This window comes from Oncorhynchus mykiss, chromosome 21 (genome assembly GCF_057628025.1).
Source record: "Oncorhynchus mykiss isolate SJ-2025 chromosome 21, ASM5762802v1, whole genome shotgun sequence".
NCBI classification, from domain to species: Eukaryota; Metazoa; Chordata; class Actinopteri; order Salmoniformes; family Salmonidae; genus Oncorhynchus; species Oncorhynchus mykiss.
The window spans coordinates 46,824,465-46,852,125 of record NC_143042.1 but is presented as its reverse complement, the minus strand read 5'-3'; the positions used below and the strand labels follow the sequence as shown (position 1 = coordinate 46,852,125).

Here is a 27,661-nt window from a genome sequence, read left to right as displayed (position 1 = left end):
GGCATGTGCGACGCAAATTGCTTTTTGACAGTATATTTAAGATGGTAATCGAGTGTCATTTACGGCAGCCAATTTAATCTGAATTGCTTCTCTCTTTCTCTCTCTCTCGCAGTCTCTCTCTCGCTCTCCCTCGCTCTCTCTCGCTCTCTCTCTCGCTAGCTCTCTCTCTATTGTGATGTGTGGGCGTTTTAGGGGTGTATTTATCCTCACTCGAACTAAGGCTTTTTTCAGGACAGTGTAGTGCTGCTAACTCGAATTGGGAATGAACCTGGAAATTAAAATGACCATTATTTCATATTTGCATTCCATAATCATAATAAGTTCTGAAAATGGAATTTGATTTTGAAATTACCACATTAAGAGCCCCACAATAGGACTTACAGGGGAATATTACGTGACAGGTTTGTAATGAACCCACACATCGGTATTTAGACCTCAATGCTTACAAAGCCCTAAACATCTGTCAAAATGAATTTGGCAGACACACACACACACGATTCTGCCAGCAACTGGTAGCTACACTTCCTAAAGTGTGTGTGTGGGCGCCTGTTTGTGTGTGTGTGTGTGTGTGTGTGTGTGTGTGTGTGTGTGTGTGTGTGTTTGTTCATTTGTGTTTGTCTCTGTGCGTGTGGGTGGGTGCCTGCTTGTGTGTGTTTGTTTGTGTGTGTGTGTGTATGTGTTTTCGTTTGTGTTTGTCTCTGTGTGTGTGTGTGTGTGTTCATTTCTCTCTCCCCTCCATCTCTCAATCTCTTCATTCTAATTGCCGCCTGGCTCATGAAAAAGTAATGACGGTGCTTATGTTTCCTTGAGATGGAGCGCACTTCTCTTCTCTCTTTCTCCCCCACATCCTGCCTGTCTGGCTGCCTGTCTGGCTGCCTGTCTGGCTGCCTGTCTGGCTGCCTGTCTGGATGCCTGTCTGGCTGTGTGACTAGCTCCCTGTCTGGCTGGCTGTTGGTGTTGCTGAAAGGCTACTTGTCACATGACTCTCTGGAAAAGAGAGATGACGTTTTATTGCATCCAGGGGACATGGAATTGATGCCCTCCACTTTTTGCAATGGGGGCGTCGTCACGTCTTATGCCTGAAAGCTCTCAAGGTGCTGAGGAACGTCATGAGCACATGTTGACAGCTTGATATCAGCGGTGGTATCTGGGTAGTTAGAAGCTCAGAGGAATGTTTATTCATGTCTTTAACTTCCATCTGATAAACAAAACTGCCTAAATATTTGTATTGGTAATTGCATACAGTTGTCATGAGTTACGCATTTTTTGCGGTAAAACAACTAAGTCAAAATTCATGAAATCACATGTAAATAACTACAAGACATTACTACAATATGCAGTAGTTTGTTTCATCCAAATATTTGTATAGTTCATGTCTCCTTGCTCTGCAATGAATGACAATATACACAGCATTGTAGCCAGGAATTCTCCTATTATGCAGTGCAGAATGACTGTCTGTCTGCATCTGAATGGGTTGCTGGCCTTCTTTGTCTGTAGAGCGGTGTTTCACCTCAAAAATAGACACAAGGCCATTGTCCATACCACTAGGTATCAGTTCCTTTTAGATGTTCCCTTGGAACGGGAGGGAGGGAGGGAGGGAGGGAGGGAGGGAGGGAGGGAGGGAGGGAGGGAGGGAGGGAGGGAGGGAGGGAGGAAGGGAGGGAGGGAGGGAGGGAGGGAGGGAGGGAGATGAGAGAGTGAGTTAGTCAGAGTGAGTCAGAGTCTCCGGGCATGGCCAAAAAGGTATTGTGCGCTGCTACCAAAACAGCTTCAGGCACTCACTAACCAACACACTAATACTCACACACTAGTTCAGATCAGAACAGGTTACAGCGTTCCTCCTCTCAGCTGCAGAGGTTCCAATTCATATTCATCAATGACAGATCTCATTTAGAAAACAATCATCACCCTAAACAGCTAGTTCCTCGATACCTCTGCTCCACGCTTTCAGTCTGCAGCACTTAAAACTCGTTGGTCATAATTGAACCAGCAATCCCTGCTACTCCCCCACCCTTCATAGGCTGGGGAATAGACAGCAGGGATGAATGTGAAAAACAAAGCGTGAGAGAAAGGAGGGGGGTTGGGTGACGAGCGAGAACAAGCATTAAGAAGAGGTTGGTGTCAGAGACAGAGAGAGAAACCACAGTGTGCCATCACAGCAGCAAGATCTGTGACCTGTTGCCACTAGAAAAGGGCAATCAGTGAAGAACAAACACCATTGTAAATACAACCCATATTTATGTTTATTTATTTTCCCTTTTGTACATTAACTATTTGCACATCCCTGTATATAGACATAATATGACATTTGAAATGTCTTTATTCTTTTGGAACTTGTATGTGTGTAATATTTACTGTTCACTTTTCATTGTTTATTTCACATTTGTTTATCCATTTCACTTGCTTTGGCAATGTAAACATGTGTTTCCCATGCCAGTAAAAAACATTTAATTGAATTGATAGAGAGAGAGGAAGAGGGAGGAAGAGGCGGGTATGTGGGAGGAGAGAGGTAGTTAGCCAATGAAAGGACAGACAGTTCTGCAATAATGTTACACATCCATTCTTCTACTCTGGTTGTGATTGGCACCGTAAACTGTCCTATGATGAGGCCTACGCTGGATAATGGCCCATACGGGATGTGTGTGTGTGTGTGTGTGTGTGTGTGTGTGTGTGTGTGTGTGTGTGTGCGTGCGTGCGTGCGAGCGTGCATGCGAGCGTGCGTGTGTGTGTAGGATGATAGGTAAGGGGTCTGCAAAGGTAATACAGTGCCAGACACTAAGTGTCATTGATGTGATGGAGCGGGTCTCTTTGTTCTATAGCTCACACACAATTCAGTAATACCCCCTCACACACACACACACACACACACACACACACACACACACACAAAATGCTGATCTGCAAAATGCTGATGTCTTGATGAGGTTCTCTGTCTCAGTGGGTCTCTGCCTCTCTCTCTCAGCTCAAAATACAGATTTTCCCTTGAGGTTGTGTTTGTGTGTGTGTGTGTGTTTGTGTGTGCATGTGTGTGTGTACGGTGTGTCAGTGTCTGCACGTGCATGTGTGTGCATCCTTGGAGTCAGGCTTGGAGGTTAGTAGAACGTTGATCTCTATATAGAACTTCTGGTTCAAATAACCTTCTCATAGCCTCTTCTCGTAGCTGAGTTTCTGAGACAATCATTGGAAAGATCTCATGGCTCTGATTTTTTGAGACAATCAATGGATACATCGCATAGCTGAGTTTCTGAGACAATCCATGGAGAGATCTCATGCCTGGCTATGGACGCTTTGGAGGAGATTCTCCACAGACAATGGGAGATCTCTCCATTGATTGTCTCAGAAACTTGGAGCTACAGTATGAGAGTGCTCAACCCTGGTGTGACTTGTTTCAGCAGAACTAAGTGATGTGTCTGAGCTAGTCTGTGGTGGGTGAGAGAGGGGGGAGGAGGGAGGGACTGGTCTGTGGTGGGTGAGAGAGGGGGGAGGAGGGAGGGGCTGGTCTGTGGTGGGGGAGTGAGGGGGGAGGAGGGAGGGAGGGGCTAGTCTGTGGTGGGTGAGTGAGGGGGGAGGAGGGAGAGGCTGGTCTGTGGTGGGTGAGAGACAGAGGAGGAGGGAGGGTCTGGTCTGTGGTGGGTGAGAGAGAGGGGAGGAGGGAGGGTCTGGTCTGTGGTGGGTGAGTGAGGGGGAGGAGGGAGGGAGGGGCTTGTCTGTGGTGGGTGAGAGAGGGGGAGGAGGGAGGGGCTGGTCTGTGGTGGGTGAGTGAGGGGGAGGAGGGAGGGAGGGGCTAGTCTGTGGTGGGTGAGTGACGGGGGAGGAGGGAGGGGCTGGTCTGTGGTGGGTGAGTGAGGGGGGAGGAGGAGAGAGGGGCTGGTCTGTGATGGGTGAGAGAGGTGGGAGGAGGAGGGAGGGGCTGGTCTGTGGTGGGTGAGTGAGGGGGGAGGAGGGAGGGGCTAGTCTGTGGTGGATGAGAGGGGGGTGGAGGGAAGGCCTAGTCAGGTGAGTAAGAGAGGGTGGAGGAGGAGGGAGGGGCTAGTCTGGGGTGGGTAAGAGAGGAGAGGAGGAGGGGCTAGTCTGTGGTGGGTGAGAGGGGGGGTGGAGGGAGGGGCTAGTCTGTGGTGGGTTAGTGAGGGGGGAGGGGCTAGTCTGTGGTTGGTGAGAGGGGAGTGGAGGGAGGGAGGGGCTAGTCTGGTGGGTAAGAGCGTGTGGGGGAGGAGGGAGGGGCTAGTCTGTGGTGAGTGAGAGAGGGGAGGGGAGGAGGAGGGAGCGGCTAGTCTGGTGGGTGAGAGGGGGGGAGGAGGAGGGAGGGGCTAGTCTGTGGTGGGTGAGAGGGGGGGTGGAGGGAGGGGCTAGCCGGTTGGGTAAGAGAGGGTGGGGGAGGAGCGAGGGACTAGTCTGTGGTGGGTGAGAGAGGGGGAGGAGGAGGGAGCGGCTAGCCTGGTGGGTGAGAGAGGAGGAGGAGGGAGGGACTAGTCTGTGGTGGGTGAGTGAGGGGGGAGGGGCTAGTCTGTGGTGGGTGTGAGGGGAGTGGAGGGAGGGGCTAGTCTGGTGGGTAAGAGCGTTTGGGGAGGAGGGAGGGGCTAGTCTGTGGTGAGTGAGAGAGGGGGAGGGGAGGAGGAGGGAGCGGCTAGTCTGGTGGGTGAGAGGGGGGGAGGTGGAGGGAGGGACTAGTCTGTGGTGGGTAAGAGAGGGGGACTGTTTATTTTATTTCTCTCCTTCCCTCTCACCACTCCCTCTTTCCTTTCCATCTCCCCCCTCCCTCCCTCTCTCCCCCTTCCCTCTCTCCCCTTGTCTCTTCCTCCCCTCCCTCTCTCTTTTCAACCTGAGGAATATCAAGTGTCTCAGCATGGATCTGTGATTAATTAGCGCTCAGCAACAGCAGCAGCAGCAGCAAGCTACTTGGCGGATGAGACGCCGCCACACCTCTCATGAGCAGAGATTTGTGCCATGTGTGTGTGTGTGCGTGTGTCAGTGAGAGAAAATAAATAGAGAGAGAGAATGAGAAAGAGAAATAATGAAAGATAGAGAACGAGAGAGAACAAGAGAGACAGAGAACAAGAGAAAGACAGACTGAGAGAGAGAGAGAGCAAGAGAGAGAGAACTAAAAAAGAGAGAGAACAAAAGAGAGAGAGAGAACAAAAGAGAGAGAGACAAAAGAGAGAGAGAGGTTCATAGAGAGATCGAGAGAGATAGTCATGGAGAGAAAATAAGAGAGACAACAGGAGAGAGAGAGAGTCATAAAGAGAGAGAGAGAGAACGAGGGAGAACAAAAGAGAGAGAGAGAAAGAGAGTGAGAGATGTGTATTTTGGCATATGTGTTTTGGTTGTCATGTTTTTGTGTAGACTATATGTTTGTGTGTCTCAAGTGAGATGTGAACATGCAGTACAGTATCCTTCCAGACCACAACCATAACCACTGCCATAAGTACAGCAACAACCACAGACAACTACTCAGCCAACACCCTACTCAGCTAGAGACACACAGCTTTGATAGAAAAAAGACAGCGAGACACACAACAGGTGTGACAATATCTGCAGGGTTGTGGGATAAGTCTGTAGGATATGAACACTGCTGGAAGGGGGAAAACCAAAAAAATGAAACACCAGTGGATGGACTTCTTTCCACTAGCTCTGTTGAGGCTTTCAATGCAATGATGTGAAAGTAATGGGGTCAGAGGTCGCCTCACGCCACCCTGCACACGTCAGTAGGGGATCTCGACAGAGTTGCCAAGGCCCGCTTGGCTGAGAAAAAGGGTCAGGGGTATGGGGGCGTGCGTAGATTGCTGTAGCCTCTCACTCTGTCTCAGTTTGGGTGAGATGGTTTGGCTGCGGGTGAGAAAGTATCAACCCGTGGTTCTCCAGTAAAAGGAGAAGCCAAATGGATGTCATGCTTGTGGTCAGAAAAGTGTTTAGAGAAAAGTCAAGTCATCAGGCCTCATTGAGTGCCTTGGATTGGAAGACAGACACTGTTGTATAGAGGGACGGCACCCCCATAACATATGAAATGGAAACTGGACGGAGGGAGATGTTTTAATGTCTCTCTCCCGCCCTCTCTCAATATTTATCTCTTTCTCTCTCTAATCAACCTGGTCTCAGAGCATGTCATATTATTCTGTAAATCCGAGAACACTTTTTAGTGTGATATATTAGGTTAGTTTTAACTTGCAAATGTCCTTCATCCATTTCGTAAATGCTAAAGTTGTCCGTGATGAGATTTGAACCCACAACTTTTGGGTTGCTAGACATTCGTTGTATATGCCTACCGAGTCACCCGAACCAACCACTCTACTTTCTTACTTAACCATCTGTCATATGTAGCCACACCATACTAATTTTAGTGTCCCGGATTTACGTTTACTATGTTACGTCCAGTCTATTAGACCAGGCTGCTCACATGCACGCACGAACACACACAGTACAAGCAGTAGGAGATGCTCCCTCTGCTAAATGCCAGCGATTTCCAGACAAAAAAATCTATGATAATATTCAATGCAACAACGAGGGAATATTCCAATTCTTGTTACCCGTCTGGGACAAAGATACAGTGTAACTCTTCATTTACAAAAAATCCCCACTGTCAATTATACCAAATGTAAAAATTCTCGGTGTATACAGTATGCCATAGCAATGTGTTTTTATTTTTCAGGTCAGATTCTACCAGTGATAATAAGATTTACCCTAAATAGATAAAGTTGGTTCCACGCCAGCTGGAGCAGAAAATATATTTTGTATCTCAGATTATTCTGGCAATTCTCACATAGAAACTTAATGGTAAGAAAATCTTTTTGACATGCTGTGTACATTTGCATCACAAACCATTTTTTTGGAAATCGTGGCCAATTTAGGCTCTTTTTAGACCTATACAATCCTGCTTACTGTAAGACCTAATGATCTGTGAACCATACATGATACAGACAACACATTGTCATTATACTCCCAATAGTGTCTTTTCAAATATGGAGCATGTCTATATTCTGAAATACACATTTTCATGTTCATTTATTCCACGTAAATATTATTAATATTAAAATCTCAAAATTACCCTTTTTGATTTTGCTTATTTTTAAAAATATTGTTTGGAACAATATACTATTGGATATACTACAATATACAGTCGTGGCCAAAAGTTTTGAGAATGACACAAATATAAATTTTCACAAAGTCTGCTGCCTCAATTTGTATTATGGCAATTTGCATATATGAAGAGTGATCAGATGAATTGCAATTAATTGCAAAGTCCCTCTTTGCCATGCAAATGAACTGAATCCCCCCCAAAAAATGTCCACTGCATTTCAGCCCTGCCACCACCTGACATCATGTCAGTGATTCTCTCTTTAACACAGGTGTGAGTGTTGACGAAGACAAGGCTGGAGATCACTCTGTCATGTTGATTGAGTTCGAATAACAGACTGGAAGCTTCAAAAGGAGGGTGGTGCTTATGATCATTGTTCTTCCTCTGTCAACCATGGTTACCTGCAAGGAAACATGTGCCGTCATCATTGCTTTGCACAAAAAAGGCTTCACAGGCAAGGATATTGCTGCCAGTGAGATTGCACCTAAATCAACCATTTATCGGATCATGAAGAACTTAAAGGAGAGTGGTTCAATTGTTGTGAAGAAGGCTTCAGGGTGCCCAAGAAAGTCCAGCAAGCGCCAGGACCGTCTCCTAAAGTTGATTCAGCTGCGGGATCGGGGCACCACCAGTACAGAGCTTGCTCAGGAATGGCAGCAGACAGGTGTGAGTGCATCTGCAGGCACGGTGAGGCGGAGACTTTTGGAAGATGGCCTGGTGTCAAAAAGGGCAGCAAAGACGCCACTTCTCTCCAGGAAAAATATCAGGGACAGACTGAAATTCTGCAAAAGGTACAGGGATTGGACTACTGAGGACTGGGGTAAAGTCATTTTCTCTGATGAATCCCCTTTGCGATTGAATAGGGGCATCCGGAAAAAAGCTTGTCCGGAGAAGACAATGTGAGTGTGTCATTCCAACAGTAAAGCATCCTGAGACCATTCATGTGTGGGGTTGCTTCTCAGCCAAGGGAGTGGGCTCACTCACAATTTTGCCTAAGAACACAGCCATGAATAAAGACTGGTACCAACACATCCTCCGAGAGTAACTTCTCCCAACCATCCAGGAACAGTTTGGTGATGAACAATGCCTTTTCCAGCATGATGGAGCACCTTGCCATAAGGCAAAAGTGATAACTAAGTGGCTTGGGGAACAAAACATTGATCATTTGAGTCCAAACTCTCCAGACCTTGATCCCATTGAGAACTTGTGGTCAATCCTCAAGAGGCAGGTGGACAAACAAAACCCCACAAATTCTGACAAACTCCAAGCATTGATTATGCAAGAATGGGCTGCCATCAGTGGCCCAGACGTTACTTGCCAGCATGCCAGGGCAGATTGCAGAGGTCTTGAAAAAGAAGGGTCAACACTGCAAATATTGACTCTTTGCATCAACTTCATGTAATTGTCAATACAAGCCTTTGACACTTATGAAATGCTTGTAATTATACTTCAGTATTCTATAGTAACATCTGACAAAAATATCTAAAGACACTGAAGCAGCAAACTTTGTGAAAATTTATATTTGTGTCATTCTCAAAACTTTTGGCCACGACTGTAATATTGGAACACAGAGTTGGCTTGGTTTATAACCAATCACAGCCCTCCTTTAGGACTGCACATTCAACAAATCACCAGCAGAGGGAGTTCCCTTTAAATCCAATGTCCAATTTTCATAAAATGTATCATAACTCAGAATTAGCAGAGAGCCCAGTCTGGAAATTTGATTTACTTGTAGAGCATATTATTCCTGCTAGCGTGGAATCGCCTATATGCATTTTCAGATATGCATCTTCCTCCTTCCTAAGAGACCCTGAGCTGTCTCTCTCTCGCAGTTCTTATGAGACGTCCTAGCTCCATAATCTTTCATCTATGGATGTTATTATGCAGGGATTCATTTATGGGGACGCGTGTGAGAGCAGAGGATCTTATGCAAACAAGCTGCTAGCGTCACCAAAATAAATCAGACATCTCTCTCCCTTTCACTAGCTTTTTCTCTCCCTTTGTCCATCTTTCTCCCACTCCCTCTCTCCTCAAGGCCTGACACGCTCCCTCACCAGCATTACCGTGAAAATGTTTGCCCCAATCTCCCTCTCGGTCACTGTCTGTCTGTCTGTCTGTCTGTCTGTCTGTCTGTCTGTCTGTCTGTCTGTCTGTCTGTCTGTCTGTCTGTCTGTCTGTCTGTCTGTCTGTCTGTCTGTCTGTCTGTCTGTCTGTCTGTCTGTCTGTCTGTCTGTCTGTCTGTCTGTCTCTCTCTCTCTCTCTCTCTCTCTCTCTCTCTCTCTCTCTCTCTCTCTCTCTCTCTCTCTCTCTCTCTCTCTCTCTCTCTCTCTCTCTCTCTCTCTCTCTCTCTCTCTCTCTCTCTCTCTCTCTCTCTCTCTGGCACATGGATAGTGTCGTCATTCTGAAGTCAAGCAGTCAAGCACGGCAGCCTGAGCGAGTGTGATCAGCAGGGTTTAATTGTGAACTGTCTGCGATGGAAATTAAATCTCACTTCAGAAATAATGAGAACGGATTAGGCCAGGGACAAGGGTCAATAATGGCTATCCTGGCAGCCATTGACTCCACAGCATCCCACTGAAAATTAGACTTGTGTTTGTGCGTTCGTGTGCGCGTGTTCAGTTAGGTGGAGAACCTAAAGCCTACATACAAAAACGGTTGGAGGGTGATTTATTGAAAGCCTTATTGCTGAGTTATTGATAGTCAAGTCATGGATTGAAGCATTATATGCTAGGGAGCTTTGTGCACTGTGTTTAGGACCAATTGTACTTGGCAGACAAGTATGGAGTAAGGCATTTTGATTGGCTGGTGATATACACCCAGTAGGCTCTGAGTAAATCATGCACATGAATGTTAAACTTCATACCAGACATATTTACGTATTTCTTACTCTAGTCTTGGTTTCCAACAGAGAAATCACCAGCAATGAATTTCATGTATAGAACATTCAGTCAAGTTGTCCACGTCTCTGAGGGGGAACTTGATCAAAGAGAGACCAGCTGGCAAATGAAAATATGTCCCCTACAAAGCAGATCCCCAAAGGAACTCCATTTACGATTTCAATGCTTATTTTTCATGTGCTGTTATTGCTACTACTTCTACTACTGTATTCAAACCATGATCTCCCTTGAGTCACAAGACTGCATTGACGCTATGAGCTAAGGCTTCAGCTTGGGGAGCTAACACATGTCTTACTTACAAGGTTACTCATCACGCATTTCACAGGACCACCTCCATTACACAAAGTACCAGGGCCTAATGAGATTTCTCTGTCTGTTTCTTCCAGATCCCTGGCTGTGGGGACGATGAGGGGACCCAGACCAGTCTAACCTGTGGTGGACCAACCAGAGGCTTCAGGAGAGGAAGGCTTTAACGCCGTTGGCGCCATGAACATACCTTGCTGTCCACGTGACACCAGACAGCTCTGACACACTCCTCCTCAGCGCTCTCTCTTCCTCCCCTTCTACCCCCCCTTTCCCAAAAACGACATCTATAAAACACGCCCACAGAGACTGCCATACGTTTCCTAAAAAGCTACATCTGGATTCCAGGGGATTTCTGTTTGGAATAAAGAGTTGAGTTGGGGAACGGAACACTGTGATAAAATTATCATAATTCCCCCTACCCGTCCGCTGGCCTCGTTTTTCCCAGTGAGTCCCAGAGGTACCAACCAATGGAGAGACGGAGAAGAGAGTCAGGATAAAGCAGCCAAGAAGTAAAGCAAAAAAAAACAAAAACTGCTGAGTCGGGCAGGGTTGGAATCTGGAATTGGGTCCTGTGAGGGTTTTGCTTCTCTGACGTATCCCCCAGCCTAGAGGAGGAGTCTGCCTAGAAGGAATCAGACATAACAATTATTGTTTACACTTAATAAAAACGAAACTACAGCAGCTGCAGCTGTAGCTAGTCTAGGCCGAGCTACGTCACTGTGTGGAGGATTTGAACCAATAGCAGGGTTATTAGGATTGGGATTGTAACCATGACGAGCGGATTGAGCTTTTCCGCTTTGCCCATGGGGCCCTTGGTGTTCCTCAGTCTGCTGGTGACGGCCCGGGCGCTGGAGTTCGGCGGGGCCCCCGGCCAGTGGGCCCGCTACGGGCGCTGGGAGGCGGGCTCGCTGGGCGAGCTGAGCTTCAGCCTCAAGACCAACATCAGCAAGGCTCTGTTGCTCTATCTAGACGACGGCGGCAACTGTGACTTCATGGAGCTCCTGATCGCCGGAGGGCGCCTCCAGCTGCGCTTTGCCATCCACTGTGCCGAGCCCGCCACTTTACACATGGAAACCCAGGTCAACGACGACCGCTGGCACATGGTGCTCCTCACCCGCAACTTCCGCGAGACTCTGCTGATGGTGGACGGCGAGACCAAGATGGCGGAGGTCAAGTCCAAGCGGAAGGAGATGGCGGTGGTCAGCGACCTGTTCGTGGGCGGCATCCCGCCCGACGTGCGCCTCTCAGCCCTCACCTCCAGCACGGTGAAGTACGAGCCCCCGTTCCTGGGCCTGATCTCCAACCTGAAGGTGGGAGAGACACCCCCCACCCTGCTCAACAGCCAGGGCATCCAGACTGACATGGAGTACCTGTGCACCAAGCAGAACCCCTGCCTCAACGGAGGTTTCTGCTCCATCCAGTATGGCGAGGTACACTGTGACTGCACGCACACTCGCTACAAGGGGAAGTACTGCAAGGAAGGTAAGATCAGGAGCTAGCTGAACAGCTAATACCCTTTTTTCTAATGCTCCTTAGCACGTTCCCAGAAAAATAGAGACGTTCAATCTCTACCACCTCAATTTAATTGTGTTGTTTGTTTGTTTAGCTTTTTATGTGTTTGAGATAATTTTCTGTAATGAAAAGCGTTAAACAAAATACATTATTATTATTATTATTATTATTATTAACTATGGTGAATGCATAACCAGGCCAGCTCAATGCAGTTCGGTTTGGCTCGGGATTGGTTCAGTATGGTGAAAAGTCCTTGGCATAATATACTGTAGGGAAAAGCGCTAATTCCTTAGCATACTGTACTGTAGATAAAAGCGCTAATTCCTTAGCATACTGTACTGTAGGTAAAAGCGCTGAGTCCTTAGCATACTGTACTGTAGATAAAAGCGCTAATTCCTTAGCATACTGTACTGTAGGTAAAAGCGCTGAGTCCTTAGCATACTGTACTGTAGGTAAAAGCACTAATTCCTTAGCATACTGTACTGTAGATAAAAGCGCTAATTCCTTAGCATACTGTACTGTAGGTAAAAGCGCTGAGTCCTTAGCATACTGTACTGTAGGTAAAAGCACTAATTCCTTAGCATACTGTACTGTAGATAAAAGCGCTAATTCCTTAGCATACTGTACTGTAGATAAAAGCACTAATTCCTTAGCATACTGTACTGTAGGTAAAAGCGCTGAGTCCTTAGCATACTGTACTGTAGGTAAAAGATGAGTTAGCTGACTCGCTAACATAGTGTACTGTAGGTAAAAGCGCTAAGTCCTTAGCATACTGTACTGTAGGTAAAAGCGCTGAGTCCTTAGCATACTGTACTGTAGGTAAAAGCGCTGAGTCCTTAGCATACTGTACTGTAGATAAAAGCGCTGAGTCCTTAGCATACTGTACTGTAGGTAAAAGCGCTGAGTCCTTAGCATACTGTACTGTAGGTAAAAGCGCTGAGTCCTTAGCATACTGTACTGTAGGTAAAAGCGCTGAGTCCTTAGCATACTGTACTGTAGGTAAAAGCGCTGAGTCCTTAGCATACTGTACTGTAGGTAAAAGCGCTAATTCCTTAGCATACTGTACTGTAGGTAAAAGCGCTAATTCCTTAGCATACTGTACTGTAGGTAAAAGCGCTGAGTCCTTAGCATACTGTACTGTAGGTAAAAGCGCTAATTCCTTAGCATACTGTACTGTAGGTAAAAGCGCTGAGTCCTTAGCATACTGTACTGTAGGTAAAAGCGCTGAGTCCTTAGCATACTGTACTGTAGGTAAAAGCGCTAATTCCTTAGCATACTGTACTGTAGGTAAAAGCGCTGAGTCCTTAGCATACTGTACTGTAGATAAAAGCACTAATTCCTTAGCATACTGTACTGTAGGTAAAAGCGCTGAGTCCTTAGCATACTGTACTGTAGGTAAAAGCGCTAATTCCTTAGCATACTGTACTGTAGATAAAAGCACTAATTCCTTAGCATACTGTACTGTAGGTAAAAGCGCTGAGTCCTTAGCATACTGTACTGTAGATAAAAGCACTAATTCCTTAGCATACTGTACTGTAGGTAAAAGCGCTGAGTCCTTAGCATACTGTACTGTAGGTAAAAGCGCTAATTCCTTAGCATACTGTACTGTAGGTAAAAGCGCTGAGTCCTTAGCATACTGTACTGTAGGTAAAAGCGCTAATTCCTTAGCATACTGTACTGTAGGTAAAAGCGCTGAGTCCTTAGCATACTGTACTGTAGGTAAAAGCGCTAATTCCTTAGCATACTGTACTGTAGGTAAAAGCGCTGAGTCCTTAGCATACTGTACTGTAGGTAAAAGCGCTAATTCCTTAGCATACTGTACTGTAGATAAAAGCACTAATTCCTTAGCATACTGTACTGTAGGTAAAAGCGCTGAGTCCTTAGCATACTGTACTGTAGGTAAAAGCGCTAATTCCTTAGCATACTGTACTGTAGATAAAAGCACTAATTCCTTAGCATACTGTACTGTAGGTAAAAGCGCTGAGTCCTTAGCATACTGTACTGTAGGTAAAAGCACTAATTCCTTAGCATACTGTACTGTAGATAAAAGCGCTAATTCCTTAGCATACTGTACTGTAGGTAAAAGCGCTGAGTCCTTAGCATACTGTACTGTAGATAAAAGCACTAATTCCTTAGCATACTGTACTGTAGATAAAAGCACTAATTCCTTAGCATACTGTACTGTAGATAAAAGCACTAATTCCTTAGCATACTGTACTGTAGGTAAAAGCACTAATTCCTTAGCATACTGTACTGTAGATAAAAGCACTAATTCCTTAGCATACTGTACTGTAGATAAAAGCGCTGAGTCCTTAGCATACTGTACTGTAGGTAAAAGATGAGTTAGCTGACTCGCTAACATAGTGTACTGTCATCATCTTCAAAGCAGAGCAAATGCAGCAAGCCCCCAATGCTAATGTTTATGTATTATTCTAATGCAATCTTGTCTTTGACCTTTGGAAGTTTCCCGGATAGAGTGGAAGCTAGTGACTCACACTTTGGGAGTAGGCCATGTGTGATGTCTACATTGTGGATAATGTACAGTAGCGGGGAATGTAGGCCATTGTTCTCTCGGCACAGACGGAGATGAGTGTGAGAAATTAACTGAAACAGATGGAAGTGATGTTTCTCATCCTTTTGTTTTATGGAGGGGGATGCTATGGAAACATGGTGGAGATGCACGATACAGGCTGTTGCTGGCTTTTCTCTGGAAAAGTTCCCCTCTTTTAATGCTTAATTGTTCAACTGCAAAAGGAGATGTTGCTTGTTTGCGAGGTTTGAGACGAGAAGTGTTTTGTTAGAGACTATTTCAATGCATGTATGGATTATATATTTTGTTGTTGTTGTGAGATTTTATTTTCAAAAGTAATACAAAACATACAAATGACAACAAACATCAATTAGATCACACCTGTCCAGACCCACATGCTCATGTATGGCCTATATCTGATATAAGTAAATTTATGCATTAACATTGCAGGATGTAGTAAACTAAGCTAGATGTCTACACTTCCCCTTCCTTTTCCCTCTCTCTCTTGCCCAATCTCTCCATCTCTTCTCTCTCTACTCCATCTCCCAAATGTAATTTCTCCACCTCTGTTTCTCTCTGCCCTCGCCAGCATTTCCTTTTGGAATGTGTTCCTGTCCTGCCAGATTATGTCAAAGTCTGTTGACTGTAAATCTCTGCCTCCCGCTCCTGTCTCTGACACATCTCATCGCCTGATCTATCTGTGTTTTGCCTCTCCTCTTTTTGCGTTGTCTCTCTGTTTCTCTCCTCTTCGTTCTCTCTCTCTCTCTCTCTCTTTCTGTTCATCCTGCAGCGTTTCCTCTGCCCAGCTAATATCTCTTCTCCTACTTCAGGCTATCTCTGCTCTCGGTCTCTCTCACCCCCACCCCTGTCTCACTCTCTCTCTCTCTCTCTCTCACTCTCTCTCAACACTTATCTCGCTCTCTCCCCCACCCCTGTCTCACACTCTGTCAACACTTATTTCCCTCTCTCCCCCACCCCTGTCTCACTCTCTCTCAACACTTATCTCCCTCTCTCCCCCACCCCTGTCTCACTCTCTCAACACTTATCTCCCTCTCTCCCCCACCCCTGTCTCTCTCTCTCTCTCACTCTCTCTCAACACTTATCTCCCTCTCTCCCCCACCCCTGTCTCTCTCTCTCAACACTTATCTTCCTCTCGCCCCCACCCCTCTCAACACTTATCTCCCTCTCTCCCCCACCCCTGTCTCTCTCTCAACACTTATCTCCCTCTCTCCCCCACCCCCCCCTCTCTCTCTCTCAACACTTATCTCCCTCTCTCCCCCACCCCTGTCTCTCTCTCTCAACACTTATCTCCCTCTCTCCCAACACTTATCTCCCTCTCTCCCCCACCCCTGTCTCTCTCTCTCAACACTTATCTCCCTCTCTCCCCCACCCCTCTCTCTCTCTCTCTCAACACTTATCTCCCTCTCCCCCCACCCCTCTCTCTCTCTCAACACTTATCTCCCTCTCTCCCCCACCCCTGTCTCTCTCTCTCAACACGTATCTCCCTCTCTCCCCACCCCTCTCTCTCAACACTTATCTCCCTCTCTCCCCCACCCGTCTCTCTCTCTCTCTCTCAACACTTATCTCCCTCTCCCCCCACCCCTCTCTCTCTCTCAACACTTATCTCCCTCTCTCCCCCACCCCTGTCTCTCTCTCTCAACACTTATCTCCCTCTCTCCCCACCCCTCTCTCTCAACACTTATCTCGCTCTCTCCCCCACCCCTGTCTCACACTCTGTCAACACTTATTTCCCTCTCTCCCCCACCCCTGTCTCACTCTCTCTCAACACTTATCTCCCTCTCTCCCCCACCCCTGTCTCACTCTCTCAACACTTATCTCCCTCTCTCCCCCACCCCTGTCTCTCTCTCTCTCTCACTCTCTCTCAACACTTATCTCCCTCTCTCCCCCACCCCTGTCTCTCTCTCTCAACACTTATCTTCCTCTCGCCCCCACCCCTCTCAACACTTATCTCCCTCTCCCCCCACCCCTCTCTCTCTCTCAACACTTATCTCCCTCTCTCCCCCACCCCTGTCTCTCTCTCTCAACACTTATCTCCCTCTCTCCCCACCCCTCTCTCTCAACACTTATCTCCCTCTCTCCCCCACCCGTCTCTCTCTCTCTCTCTCAACACTTATCTCCCTCTCTCCCCACCCCTGTCTCTCTCTCAACACTTATCTCCCTCTCTCCCCCACCCCTCTCTCTCTCTCTCAACACTTATCTCCCTCTCTCCCCCACCCCTGTCTCTCTCTCTCAACACTTATCTCCCTCTCTCCCAACACTTATCTCCCTCTCTCCCCCACCCCTGTCTCTCTCTCTCAACACTTATCTCCTTCTCTCCCCCACCCCTCTCTCTCTCTCTCTCAACACTTATCTCCCTCTCTCCCCCACCCCTCACTCTCTCAACACTTATCTCCCTCTCTCCCCCACCCCTGTCTCTCTCTCAACACTTATCTCCCTGTCTCCCAACACTTATCTCCCTCTCTCCCCCACCCCTGTCTCTCTCTCTCAACACGTATCTCCCTCTCTCCCCCACCCCCCTCTCTCTCTCAACACTTATCTCCCTCTCTCCCCCACCCCCCTCTCTCTCTCAACACTTATCTCCCTCTCTCCCCCACCCCTGTCTCTCTCTCAACACTTATCTCCCTCTCTCCCCCACCCGTCTCTCTCTCTCTCAACACTTATCTCCCTCTCTCCCCACCCCTGTCTCTCTCTCAACACTTATCTCCCTCTCTCCCCCACCCCCTCTCACTCTCAACACTTATCTCCCTCTCTCCCCCACCCCTGTCTCTCTCTCTCAACACTTATCTCCCTCTCTCCCTGTGCCCTTTCTGTATCCCCGCCTCTCTCTCTGTTTTTCATCCTGCATGCATCCGCCTGTGTCGCTGACATTTGCTTGCCTTTGTTCATTTGCATTTTCAAACAGAAGTGTTTATATGTAGTTATTTCTCTTCTAACCAGCCTGAATTTGACTACTATTCTTGACAGTAGGCTATTATTATATTCAGATAGCTAATATACTTCTTGTGGTCATTTATAATCGATGAGGCTCAGAGATCCTCCAATGCACAGTATGATGAAATGCCTTGTAATTTGGGAGATCAAGTCAACTATTTAGAGTCAGTCTGTGTGCAGTCTTAATTTACCAACAAGATCTCACGGTTTGACCACTTTGACTTCAGATTCTGATGTTTAACCACGTTCCCCAAAACGTCAAATTTCAAAGTTGCTCCAAACATCAAATTTCAAAATGTTTTTGCCACCCTGGGTTGCTCCTCATGCTTAGCTTCATTTAATTTCTTCAAACGTCAAATTTCGAAGGTGGTCCGAACGTGACATTTTTAAGTTAAGGGTTAAGGTTTTGGATAGGGTTAAAACATAAAGTTTAGGCATTCATTCCAAATGGTTAAGGATATATATATATATCTTTTTTAAGTGTCAACCACTGGGATTGAGCACACAACCTTTGGATCCAGATGTCATGGGATTACAGCCATCCACTACCCCAGTCCACAAAACCCTAGCAAAAACCCAAGCCTACTTGATGGTAATAGCGCTCACTTCAAATTTCGAAGTCAATCTTCAGCAATCTGGCTGTAATTTATACCCTCCAAAATATGGTGTTCAGGGCTGAGCTTCACCAGATGTGATATATTTGATGTTTCGTCTTTCTTTTTTATCTTATCAAATTGCGATATTGTCTCATCACTGCAACTCCTCAACGGGCTCGGAGAGGTGAAGGTCGAGTCATGCGTCCTCCAAAACATGACCCCTCAAACCGCGCTCCTTACCACCCGTCCGCTTAACGCTGAAGCCAGCCGAACCAATGTGTCGGTAGAAACACCATTTAACTGATGACCGAAGTCAGCCTGCAGGCGCCCAGCCTGCCACAAGGAGTCACTAGACAGCAATCAGCCTAGTAATCAGGCAAAACACCCTTCCCTACCCAGACAATTCTGGGCCAAATGTGCACCACCCTATGGGAATCCCAGTCACGGACGGCTGTGACACAGCCTGGGATCGAACCCAGATCTGTAGTGACGCCTTAAGCACTGCGATGCAATGCCTTAAACCGCTGCTCCACTTGAGAGGTGTTTTTGATGTTTCAAGGCCTGAAGATGTGGCTACTGCATAAAAAAATCCATCTAGTCTGTGCAGTCGCTGAAGTGGGCAGTTTTGCAGATCTAAAGTACATGTCAGTCAGCATTTAGGCTGTCATTGAGATCAAAGTTGTTATGATATTTTCAACATGTGTGTGACACAGTCTTAGTGTGTGTGGAATTGACCAAATCTTTCCCATCTCATACACACGTACACACACACACACACACACACACACACACACACACTGGTCTGACAGTCACCACTCCCTCTCTCCCTCCTTCACCTCTATCAGTTTTTCTACTTCTCCATCCTTTCGTTTCTCCCTTTCACCCATCTCTTCTCTGTGTTAGATGGCTTGGCTGCTGTGTGTCCTTTCACCCATCTCTTCTCTGTGTTAGATGGCTTGGCTGCTGTGTGTCCTTTCACCCATCTCTTCTCTGTGTTAGATGGCTTGGCTGCTGTGTGTCCTTTCACCCATCTATTATCTGTGATAGATGGCTTGGCTGCTGTGTGTGGTTGCTGAGAGCAGATACAGCCTGGCTTTTGGCTAAATTGCGGAATACCAAAGCAATGCCATTGTGACTGCCGGAAACATTTGTCCTTTTCAAAAAGATAGAGGGAGAGAGACGGAGCAAGGGGGAGGGGATACAAGACAGGAGAGAGAGGGACAGAGCAACGATGAGAACGAGAGAGAAAGACAGAGTAAGGTAGAGAAGAGAGGGGGAGAAAGAAAAAGAGAAAGGAAGGGGGACCGAGAGAGCGACAAGGGGATAGAATGAGGGAGGGAGGCAGAGAGAGAGACAAGGGGATAGAAAGAGGGAGGGAGGCAGAGAGAGAGACAAGGGGATAGAATGAGGGAGGGAGGCAGAGAGAGAGACAAGGGGATAGAATGAGGGAGGGAGGCAGAGAGAGAGACAAGGGGATAGAATGAGGGAGGGAGGCAGAGAGAGTGACATGGGGATAGAATGAGGGAGGGAGGCAGAGAGAGAGACAAGGGGATAGAATGAGGGAGGGAGGCAGAGAGAGAGACAAGGGGATAGAATGAGGGAGGGAGGCAGAGAGAGAGACAAGGGGATAGAATGAGGGAGGGAGGCAGAGAGAGAGACAAGGGGATAGAATGAGGGAGGGAGGCAGAGAGAGTGACAAGGGGATAGAATGAGGGAGGGAGGCAGAGAGAGAGACAAGGGGATAGAATGAGGGAGGGAGGCAGAGAGAGAGACAAGGGGATAGAATGAGGGAGGGAGGCAGAGTGAGAGACAAGGAGATAGAATGAAGGAGAGAGGCAGAGAGAGAAACAAGGGGATAGAATGAGGGAGGCAGAGAGAGAAACAAGGGAATAGAATGGAGGAGGGAGGCAGAGAGAGAGACAATGTGATAGAATGAGGGAGGCAGAGAGAGAGACAAGGGGATAGAATGGAGGAGGGAGGCAGAGAGAGAGACAATGGGATAGAGTGAAGGAGGGAGGCAGAGAGAGAGACAAGGGGATAGAATGAGGGAGGGAGGCAGAGAGAGTGACAAGGGGATAGAATGAGGGAGGGAGGCAGAGAGAGAGACAAGGGGATAGAATGAGGGAGGGAGGCAGAGAGAGATACAAGGGGATAGAATGAGGGAGGGAGGCAGAGAGAGAGACAAGGGGATAGAATGAGGGAGGGCGGCAGAGAGAGAGACAAGGGGATAGAATGAGGGAGGGAGGCAGAGAGAGAGACAAGGGGATAGAATGAAGGAGGCAGAGAGAGAGACAAGGGGATATATTGAAGGAGGCAGAGAGAGAGACAAGGGGATAGATTGAGGGAGGCAGAGAGAGAGACAAGGGGATAGAATGAGGGAGGCAGAGAGAGAGACAAGGGGATAGAATGAGGGAGAGAGGCAGAGAGAGAGACAAGGGGATAGAATGAGGGAGGGAGGCAGAGAGAGAGACAACGTGATAGAATGAAGGAGGGAGGCAGAGAGAGAAACAAGGGGATAGAATGAGGGAGGGAGGCAGAGAGAGAGACAATGGGATAGAATGAAGGAGGGAGGCAGAGAGACAACGTGATAGAATGATGGAGGCAGAGAGAGAGACAATGGGATAGAATGATGGAGGGAGGCAGAGAGAGAGACAAGGGGATAGAATGAGGGAGGGAGGCAGAGAGAGAGACAAGAGGATAGAATGGAGGGAGGCAGAGAGAGACAAGGGGATACAATGAGGGAGGCAGAGAGAGACAAGGGGATACAATAAGGGAGGTAGGCAGAAAGAGACAAGGGGATACAATGAGGGAGGTAGAGAGAGACAAGGGGATACAATGAGGGAGGTAGAGAGAGACAAGGGGATACAATGAGGGAGGCAGAGAGAGACAAGGGGATACAATGAGGGAGGTAGAGAGAGACAAGGGGATACAATGAGGGAGGTAGAGAGAGACAAGGGGATAGAATGAGGGAGGCAGAGAGAGAGACAAGGGGATAGAATGAGGGAGAGAGGCAGAGAGAGAGACAAGGGGATAGAATGAGGGAGGGAGGCAGAGAGAGAGACAACGTGATAGAATGAAGGAGGGAGGCAGAGAGAGAAACAAGGGGATAGAATGAGGGAGGGAGGCAGAGAGAGAGACAATGGGATAGAATGAAGGAGGGAGGCAGAGAGACAACGTGATAGAATGATGGAGGCAGAGAGAGAGACAATGGGATAGAATGATGGAGGGAGGCAGAGAGAGAGACAAGGGGATAGAATGAGGGAGGGAGGCAGAGAGAGAGACAAGAGGATAGAATGGAGGGAGGCAGAGAGAGACAAGGGGATACAATGAGGGAGGCAGAGAGAGACAAGGGGATACAATAAGGGAGGTAGGCAGAAAGAGACAAGGGGATACAATGAGGGAGGTAGAGAGAGACAAGGGGATACAATGAGGGAGGTAGAGAGAGACAAGGGGATACAATGAGGGAGGCAGAGAGAGACAAGGGGATACAATGAGGGAGGTAGAGAGAGACAAGGGGATACAATGAGGGAGGCAGAGAGAGACAAGGGGATACAATGAGGGAGGCAGAGAGAGATAGGGGATACAATGAGTTAGGTAGAGAGAGACAAGGGGATACAATGAGTGAGGTAGAGAGAGCATGAAGAAGATATTCATTTGGTTTGTGTTAACTTATTTTGGCGTTGTTCTTTTGTTTGAGAACTGATTTGATATGTTAATTGGGTTATTATTTCTTAGCAGTCGGGTATTTATTCCTTTTATCTAACATGCTGGTTAAAATGTTAATTTCTTTAACAAAAATACAGACAGAAATGTGTGTGTTTTGCCAGTAGCTTATATTTTCATATTTTTTTAACTCATGAAAGTCATGGTAAAATGTTAACATTTACAGTTTTTAACTCATGAAAGTCATGGTAAAAATGTTAACATTTACAGGTTTTTTTACACCTTGATGTTCAGGAACAGGAAAACAAATATTAAAAAGTGAATGTCTCAGAAAGTTTATTGAGAGGATAATGGAGAAAGGGGCTGGATGTGTCTGCTGCCATCAATTCAAGTCCCATTGGTACTTTCCCTTCCTGTCTTTGCATCGTACATGAGCTCATGAATAGAAGGTCTGGGAGCTGCCAAGCTTTGATGTAGTTGTCAGAAGATACCATGAGAGAATGCAGGCTGACATAAAGAAATGGCCTTCAAGTCGAAGAGAAGAAAAATAAAGAAGGAAAGGAGAGGAGGAAGGGAGAGATTGAAGGGGAAGGGAAATAAGGAAAGGAGAGATGGAGAGATGGAAATGAGAGAAGGAAGTGAGAGAAGGGAGAGAAGGAAGGGAGAGAAGGAAAGGAGAGAAGGAATGGAGAGATTGAAGGGGAAGGGAAATAAGGAAAGGAGAGATGGAGAGATGGAAATGAGAGAAGGAAGTGAGAGAAGGGAAAGAAGGAAGGGAGAGAAGGAAAGGAGAGAAGGAATGGAGAGAAGGAAATGAGAGAAGGAAGGGAGAGAAGGAAAGTATAGATGGAAAGGAGAGAAGGGAGGGAGAGAAGGAAGGGAGAGAGGGAAAGTATAGATGGAAAGGAGAGAAGGGAGGGAGAGAAGGAAAGTATAGATGGAAAGGAGAGAAGGAAGGGAGAGAAGGAAAGTATAGATGGAAAGGAGAGAAGGGAGGGAGAGAAGGAAGGGAGAGAGGGAAATTATACATGGAAAGGAGAGAAGGGAGGGAGAAAAGGAAGGGAGAGAAGGAAAGTATAGATGGAGAAAGGAGAGAAGGAAGGGAGAAAAGGATGGGAGAGGGAAAGGAGAGAAGGGGGGAGAAAAGGAAGGGAGAGAAGGAAAGTATAGATGGAAAGGAGAGAAGGGGGAGAGAAGGAAAGTATAGATGGAAAGGAGATAAGGGAGGGAGACAAGGAAAGTATAGATGGAAAGGAAAGAAGGGGGAGAGAAGGAAAGTATAGATGGAAAGGAGAGAAGGGAGGGAGACAAGGAAAGTATAGATGGAAAGGAGAGAAGGGAGGGAGAGAGAAAGAAAGTATAGATGGAAAGGAGAGAAGGGAGGGAGACAAGGAAAGTATAGATGGAAAGGAGAGAAGGGGGGGACAAGGAAAGTATAGATGGAAAGGAGAGAACGGGGGGAGAAAAGGAAGGGAGAGAATGAAAGGAGAGAAGGGAGGGAGACAAGGAAAGTATAGATGGAAAGGAGAGAAGGGGGAGAGAAGGAAAGTATAGATGGAAAGGAGAGAAGGAAGGGAGAGAAGGAAAGTATAGATGGAAAGGAGAGAAGGGAGGGAGAGAAAGAAAGTATAGATGGAAAGGAGAGAAGGGAGGGAGAGAAGGAAAGTTTAGATGGAAAGGAGAGAAGAGAGGGAGAGAAAGAAAACATATGATACCCAGAATAATAAACCACATCATACCATACAAGTAACACATTCTACTTCTAACACACACATGAATAACACACACACACATGAAGAATGCACACACGAAGAATAACACACACACGAAAAATACATATACACATACACACATGAATAACACGCACACACATGAATAACACATACACACATGAATAACACACACACACACATGAAGAATACACACACACATGAATAACACACACACGCATGAATAACACACACACACATGAATAACACACACACACATGAATAACACACACACACACGAAGATTACACATACACATGCACACATGAATAACACACACACACACATGAATAACACACACACACATGACTAACACACACACACACGAAGATTACACATACACATGCACACATGAATAACACACACACACACATGAATAACACACACACGCATGAATAACACACACACACATGAATAACACACACACACATGAATAACACACACACACACGAAGATTACACATACACATGCACACATGAATAACACACACACACACATGAATAACACACACACACATGACTAACACACACATATTCAAAGAATACATATACACATACACACATGAATAAAACACACACATGAAGAATACACACACACATGAATAACACACACACACATGAATAACACGCACACACACGAAGAATACATATACACACACACACACACATGAAGAATACACACACACATGAATAACGCACACACACATGAATAACACACACACACACACGAAGAATACATATACACACACACACATGAATAATACACACACACAAAGAATACACATACACATACACACATGAATAACACACACACACATGAAGAATACACACACACATGAATAACACACACACACATGAATAACACGCACACACACGAAGAATACATATACACACACACACACATGAAGAATACACACACACATGAATAACGCACACAAACATGAATAACACACACACACATGAAGAATACATATATACACACACACACATGAATAACACACACACACATGAAAAATACACACACACAAAGAATACACATACACATACACACATGAATAACACACACACACATGAAGAATACACACACATATGCGCACATGAAGAAGACACCCACACACACACATGAAAAATACACCCACATGAACACACACACACACACATACAAAAACAAACACACACACAGTCCCCTCCAGAGGCTCATACCACATACACACGTCCACAGTGTTCACACACACCTGCTGACTGTGGGGGTGGCAGGAGCCTCGGGAGGGGACTGTGTGTGCATGTATGTGTGTTTGTGTGTGTGTGTGTTCGTGTGTGTGTGTGTGTGTATGTGTTCTTCATGTGCGTGCCCTTCCTGTTAACCAATCATTTTCCAGCATTTCAAGCATCAGAGGTTCTAATTAAAAAGGGTCACCTGTATGGGCCATTGTTTTTATAATTGATGGTGACCCTGGCTTTTCTCCAGATAACCCCCATCTGCAGCGCCAGCTCTTTGGAGTCCTCAGTCTCACTACGCAGGGTAATTAGAGGTTAAATGAGCTATGGCAAAATGGCCACCCTGATATTAATACTTTCCCTCCATGGACAAAGAGCTTAATGTGTATAGGCCCATGGCTAGGAAAGGAAATGTCTGCTGAATAACAACCTCCCCACCTGTCAGGAAATGATCATGATATCCGCCATCTTGTTTCCTTGATCAATGAAAATGTATATTTACCAGACAATCTAATCCACAGCAATTTGCTCAAGGGTACATTTTTCACCTATTTGTTTGGGGATTCGAACATGCAACCTTTTGGTTACGAGCTTAACCACTAGGCTACCTATAGTGTCTGCTCAAGATGCATGATCCATCGTCACAGTTCAAGGTTTGTTCGCTTGATAATCAAAGAGTGTTGCTGTAATTGCAAAAAACATGAAATCCTTTTTGTTGTCTGCTAAACTAAAACAGATGATGGCCTTGCATTAAGTGCCTGTGCATTGTCAGTGTAAGGGAAAAGGAAGTCTAGGTGATTACTGTGCGATTTCCATGGATGTAATTACCATCTATGTTTATAGATTCATGGTAAAATGCAAAGTGAGATGAGATAGCGGATTTACCAGTTATTAGAGCAAGGAAATATCTGTGTTAGAAAATGTATTTAGAAAAATATTGGAGGATGTACAGTAGACTCTGGAATGTCAATTTGCAGTGTCTAACCATAGTCAACAAAAGTGCAACATATTTGAATAAAACATCAATTACTTCTTGAACAGCAAATGGATCATTCTATTTCTACTTGCAGAAAAAACACTCGTAGGAAATGACATACAATGCCAAAAAAAATCAGTTCAAATCACAGTAAATCCCCATTCCCAGCCCATTCTCCAGCTGTACAGTGCTATCTCATGCAATCCAGAGGAGGCAGGTTGAGTCAGCGGGCGGGAGGCGCTCCTCCAGTTGGCATGCTTTGTAGTTGGTGTTCAAAAACAGCTGCTTCGCTCGTTAACAATCACTTCTCTCTAATTCGGTCTCATCATCACTTTTTATCGTACAGCAGACCCTGGGTCCCTGAGGAGCCCTAGAGTTAACTGCCACTGCCCCTGCACATCGGGGATGGAGACCCCATGCTGCCACTACCTGGAGATAGCAGTATAGCAGCTATGCGGCATGCAGAAACAGAAACAGCTTGCTCTTAGCCTGCCGAATATATTTTAGTGATTGAATATACTCAAAAATATACAGTACACACAACATGCAACAATTTCAAAGATTTTACTGAGTTATTGTTCATATAAGGAAATCAGTCAATTAAAATTGATTCATTAGACCCTAATCTATGGATTTCACATAACTGGAAATACAGATATGCATCTGTTGGTCACAGATACCTTAAAAAAAGGTAGGGGCGTGGATCAGAAAACCAGTCAGTATCTCCTGTGACCACCATTTGCCTCATGCAGCACAACACATCTCCTCCACATAGAGTTGATCAGGCTGTTGATTGTGGCCTGTTGAATGTTGTCCCACTCCTCTTCAAAGGCTGTGTGAAGTTGATTAATATTGGCGGGAACTGGAACATGCTGTCGTACACATTGATCCAGAGCATCCCAAACATGCTCAATGGGTGGTGACATGTCTGTAGAGTGTGCAGGCCATGTAAGACATTTTCAGTTTCTAGGAATTGTGTAGAGATCCTTGCGACATGGGGCAGTGCATTATCATGCTGAAAGATAAGGTAATGGAGGCGGATGAAGGCCTGGGCAATGGGCCTCAGAATCTCATCACGGTATCTCTGTACATTCAAACTGGCACTGATAAAATGCAATTGTGTTCATTGTTCGTAGCTTATGCCTGCCCATACCATAACCCCACCGCCACCATGGGGCACACAGTTCACAACGTTGACATCAGCAAACCGCTCGCCCACAAAACTCCATTCACGTGGTCTGCGGTTGTGAGGCCACTTGAACGCACTGCCATATTCTCTAAAACAACGTTGGTGGTGGCTTATGGTAGAGACATTAACATTCAAGTCTCTGGCAACAGCTCTGGTGAACATTCCTGCAGTCATCATGCCAAATGCACACTCCCTCAAAACTTAAGACATCTGTGGTATTGTGTTGTGACAAAACTGCACATTTTAGAGTGGACTTTTATTGTCCCCAGCACAAGGTGCACTTGTGTAATGACCGTGCTGTTTAATCAGCTTCTTGATACGCCACACATGTCAGGGGATGGAGTATCCTTGGCAAAGAACAAATGCACACTAACAGGGATGTAATCACATTGGTTCACAGCATTTGAGAGACATTAACCTTAAGTGCGCATGGAACATTTCTGGGATCTTTTATTTCAGCTCATGAAACATGGGACCAACATTTTACATGTTGCAATTCAATTTATGTTTAGTGTAGTATATTTTTTACTTAACAGGCTAGTAAATGAGCTCTTGGATATTGACATACTGTATACTGTGTAGAGCTGGATTGAGAAGGCACATTAAGGTGTCTATGAAATCGCCGCGGTACTCATTTTTACCTTAATTTGAAGCTTGAAGTGAAACATGGATCCATAATACCAACAAACATATCTGCTGTGGTTCCCAATGCGGCGAGGGGGTCTCCATGGAAACATGGCGAGAGACGGGGCTAAAAAGCTGAGGACGTTGAGGAGACTCATACATCACGATGATAACTGCGCTTTAACCCCACCGGCAACCGGAGGGAGACCCCCGTCGAATGATTGATGAACTCACAATCAACTTTTCCTGTATGCATAAATAAATGTGTTGCTAATGAGCAGGGATGTAGACTGCTGTTCTGCGTAGAGGCCCGGAGGTAGCCATACGCTCCGTGATAACCTTATCGTCATCGTCATCCACCA

The 27,661-nt window shown here is 46.2% G+C and overlaps 1 protein-coding gene across 8 annotated transcripts in view; it reads left to right on the top strand.

The window, feature by feature from the left end:
- Window positions 1–27,661, top strand: part of LOC110500696 (neurexin-2) — a 1,050,333-nt gene that overhangs the window by 109,918 nt on the left and 912,754 nt on the right. For all 8 annotated transcript variants that reach the window (XM_090214789.1, XM_090214786.1, XM_090214788.1 and 5 more), the window contains exon 2: window positions 10,353–11,754. In XM_090214789.1, the coding sequence (XP_090070915.1) occupies window positions 11,043–11,754 (712 nt within the window). In that variant the 5' untranslated portion in view covers window positions 10,353–11,042. The remainder of the gene's footprint in view (window positions 1–10,352; window positions 11,755–27,661) is intronic.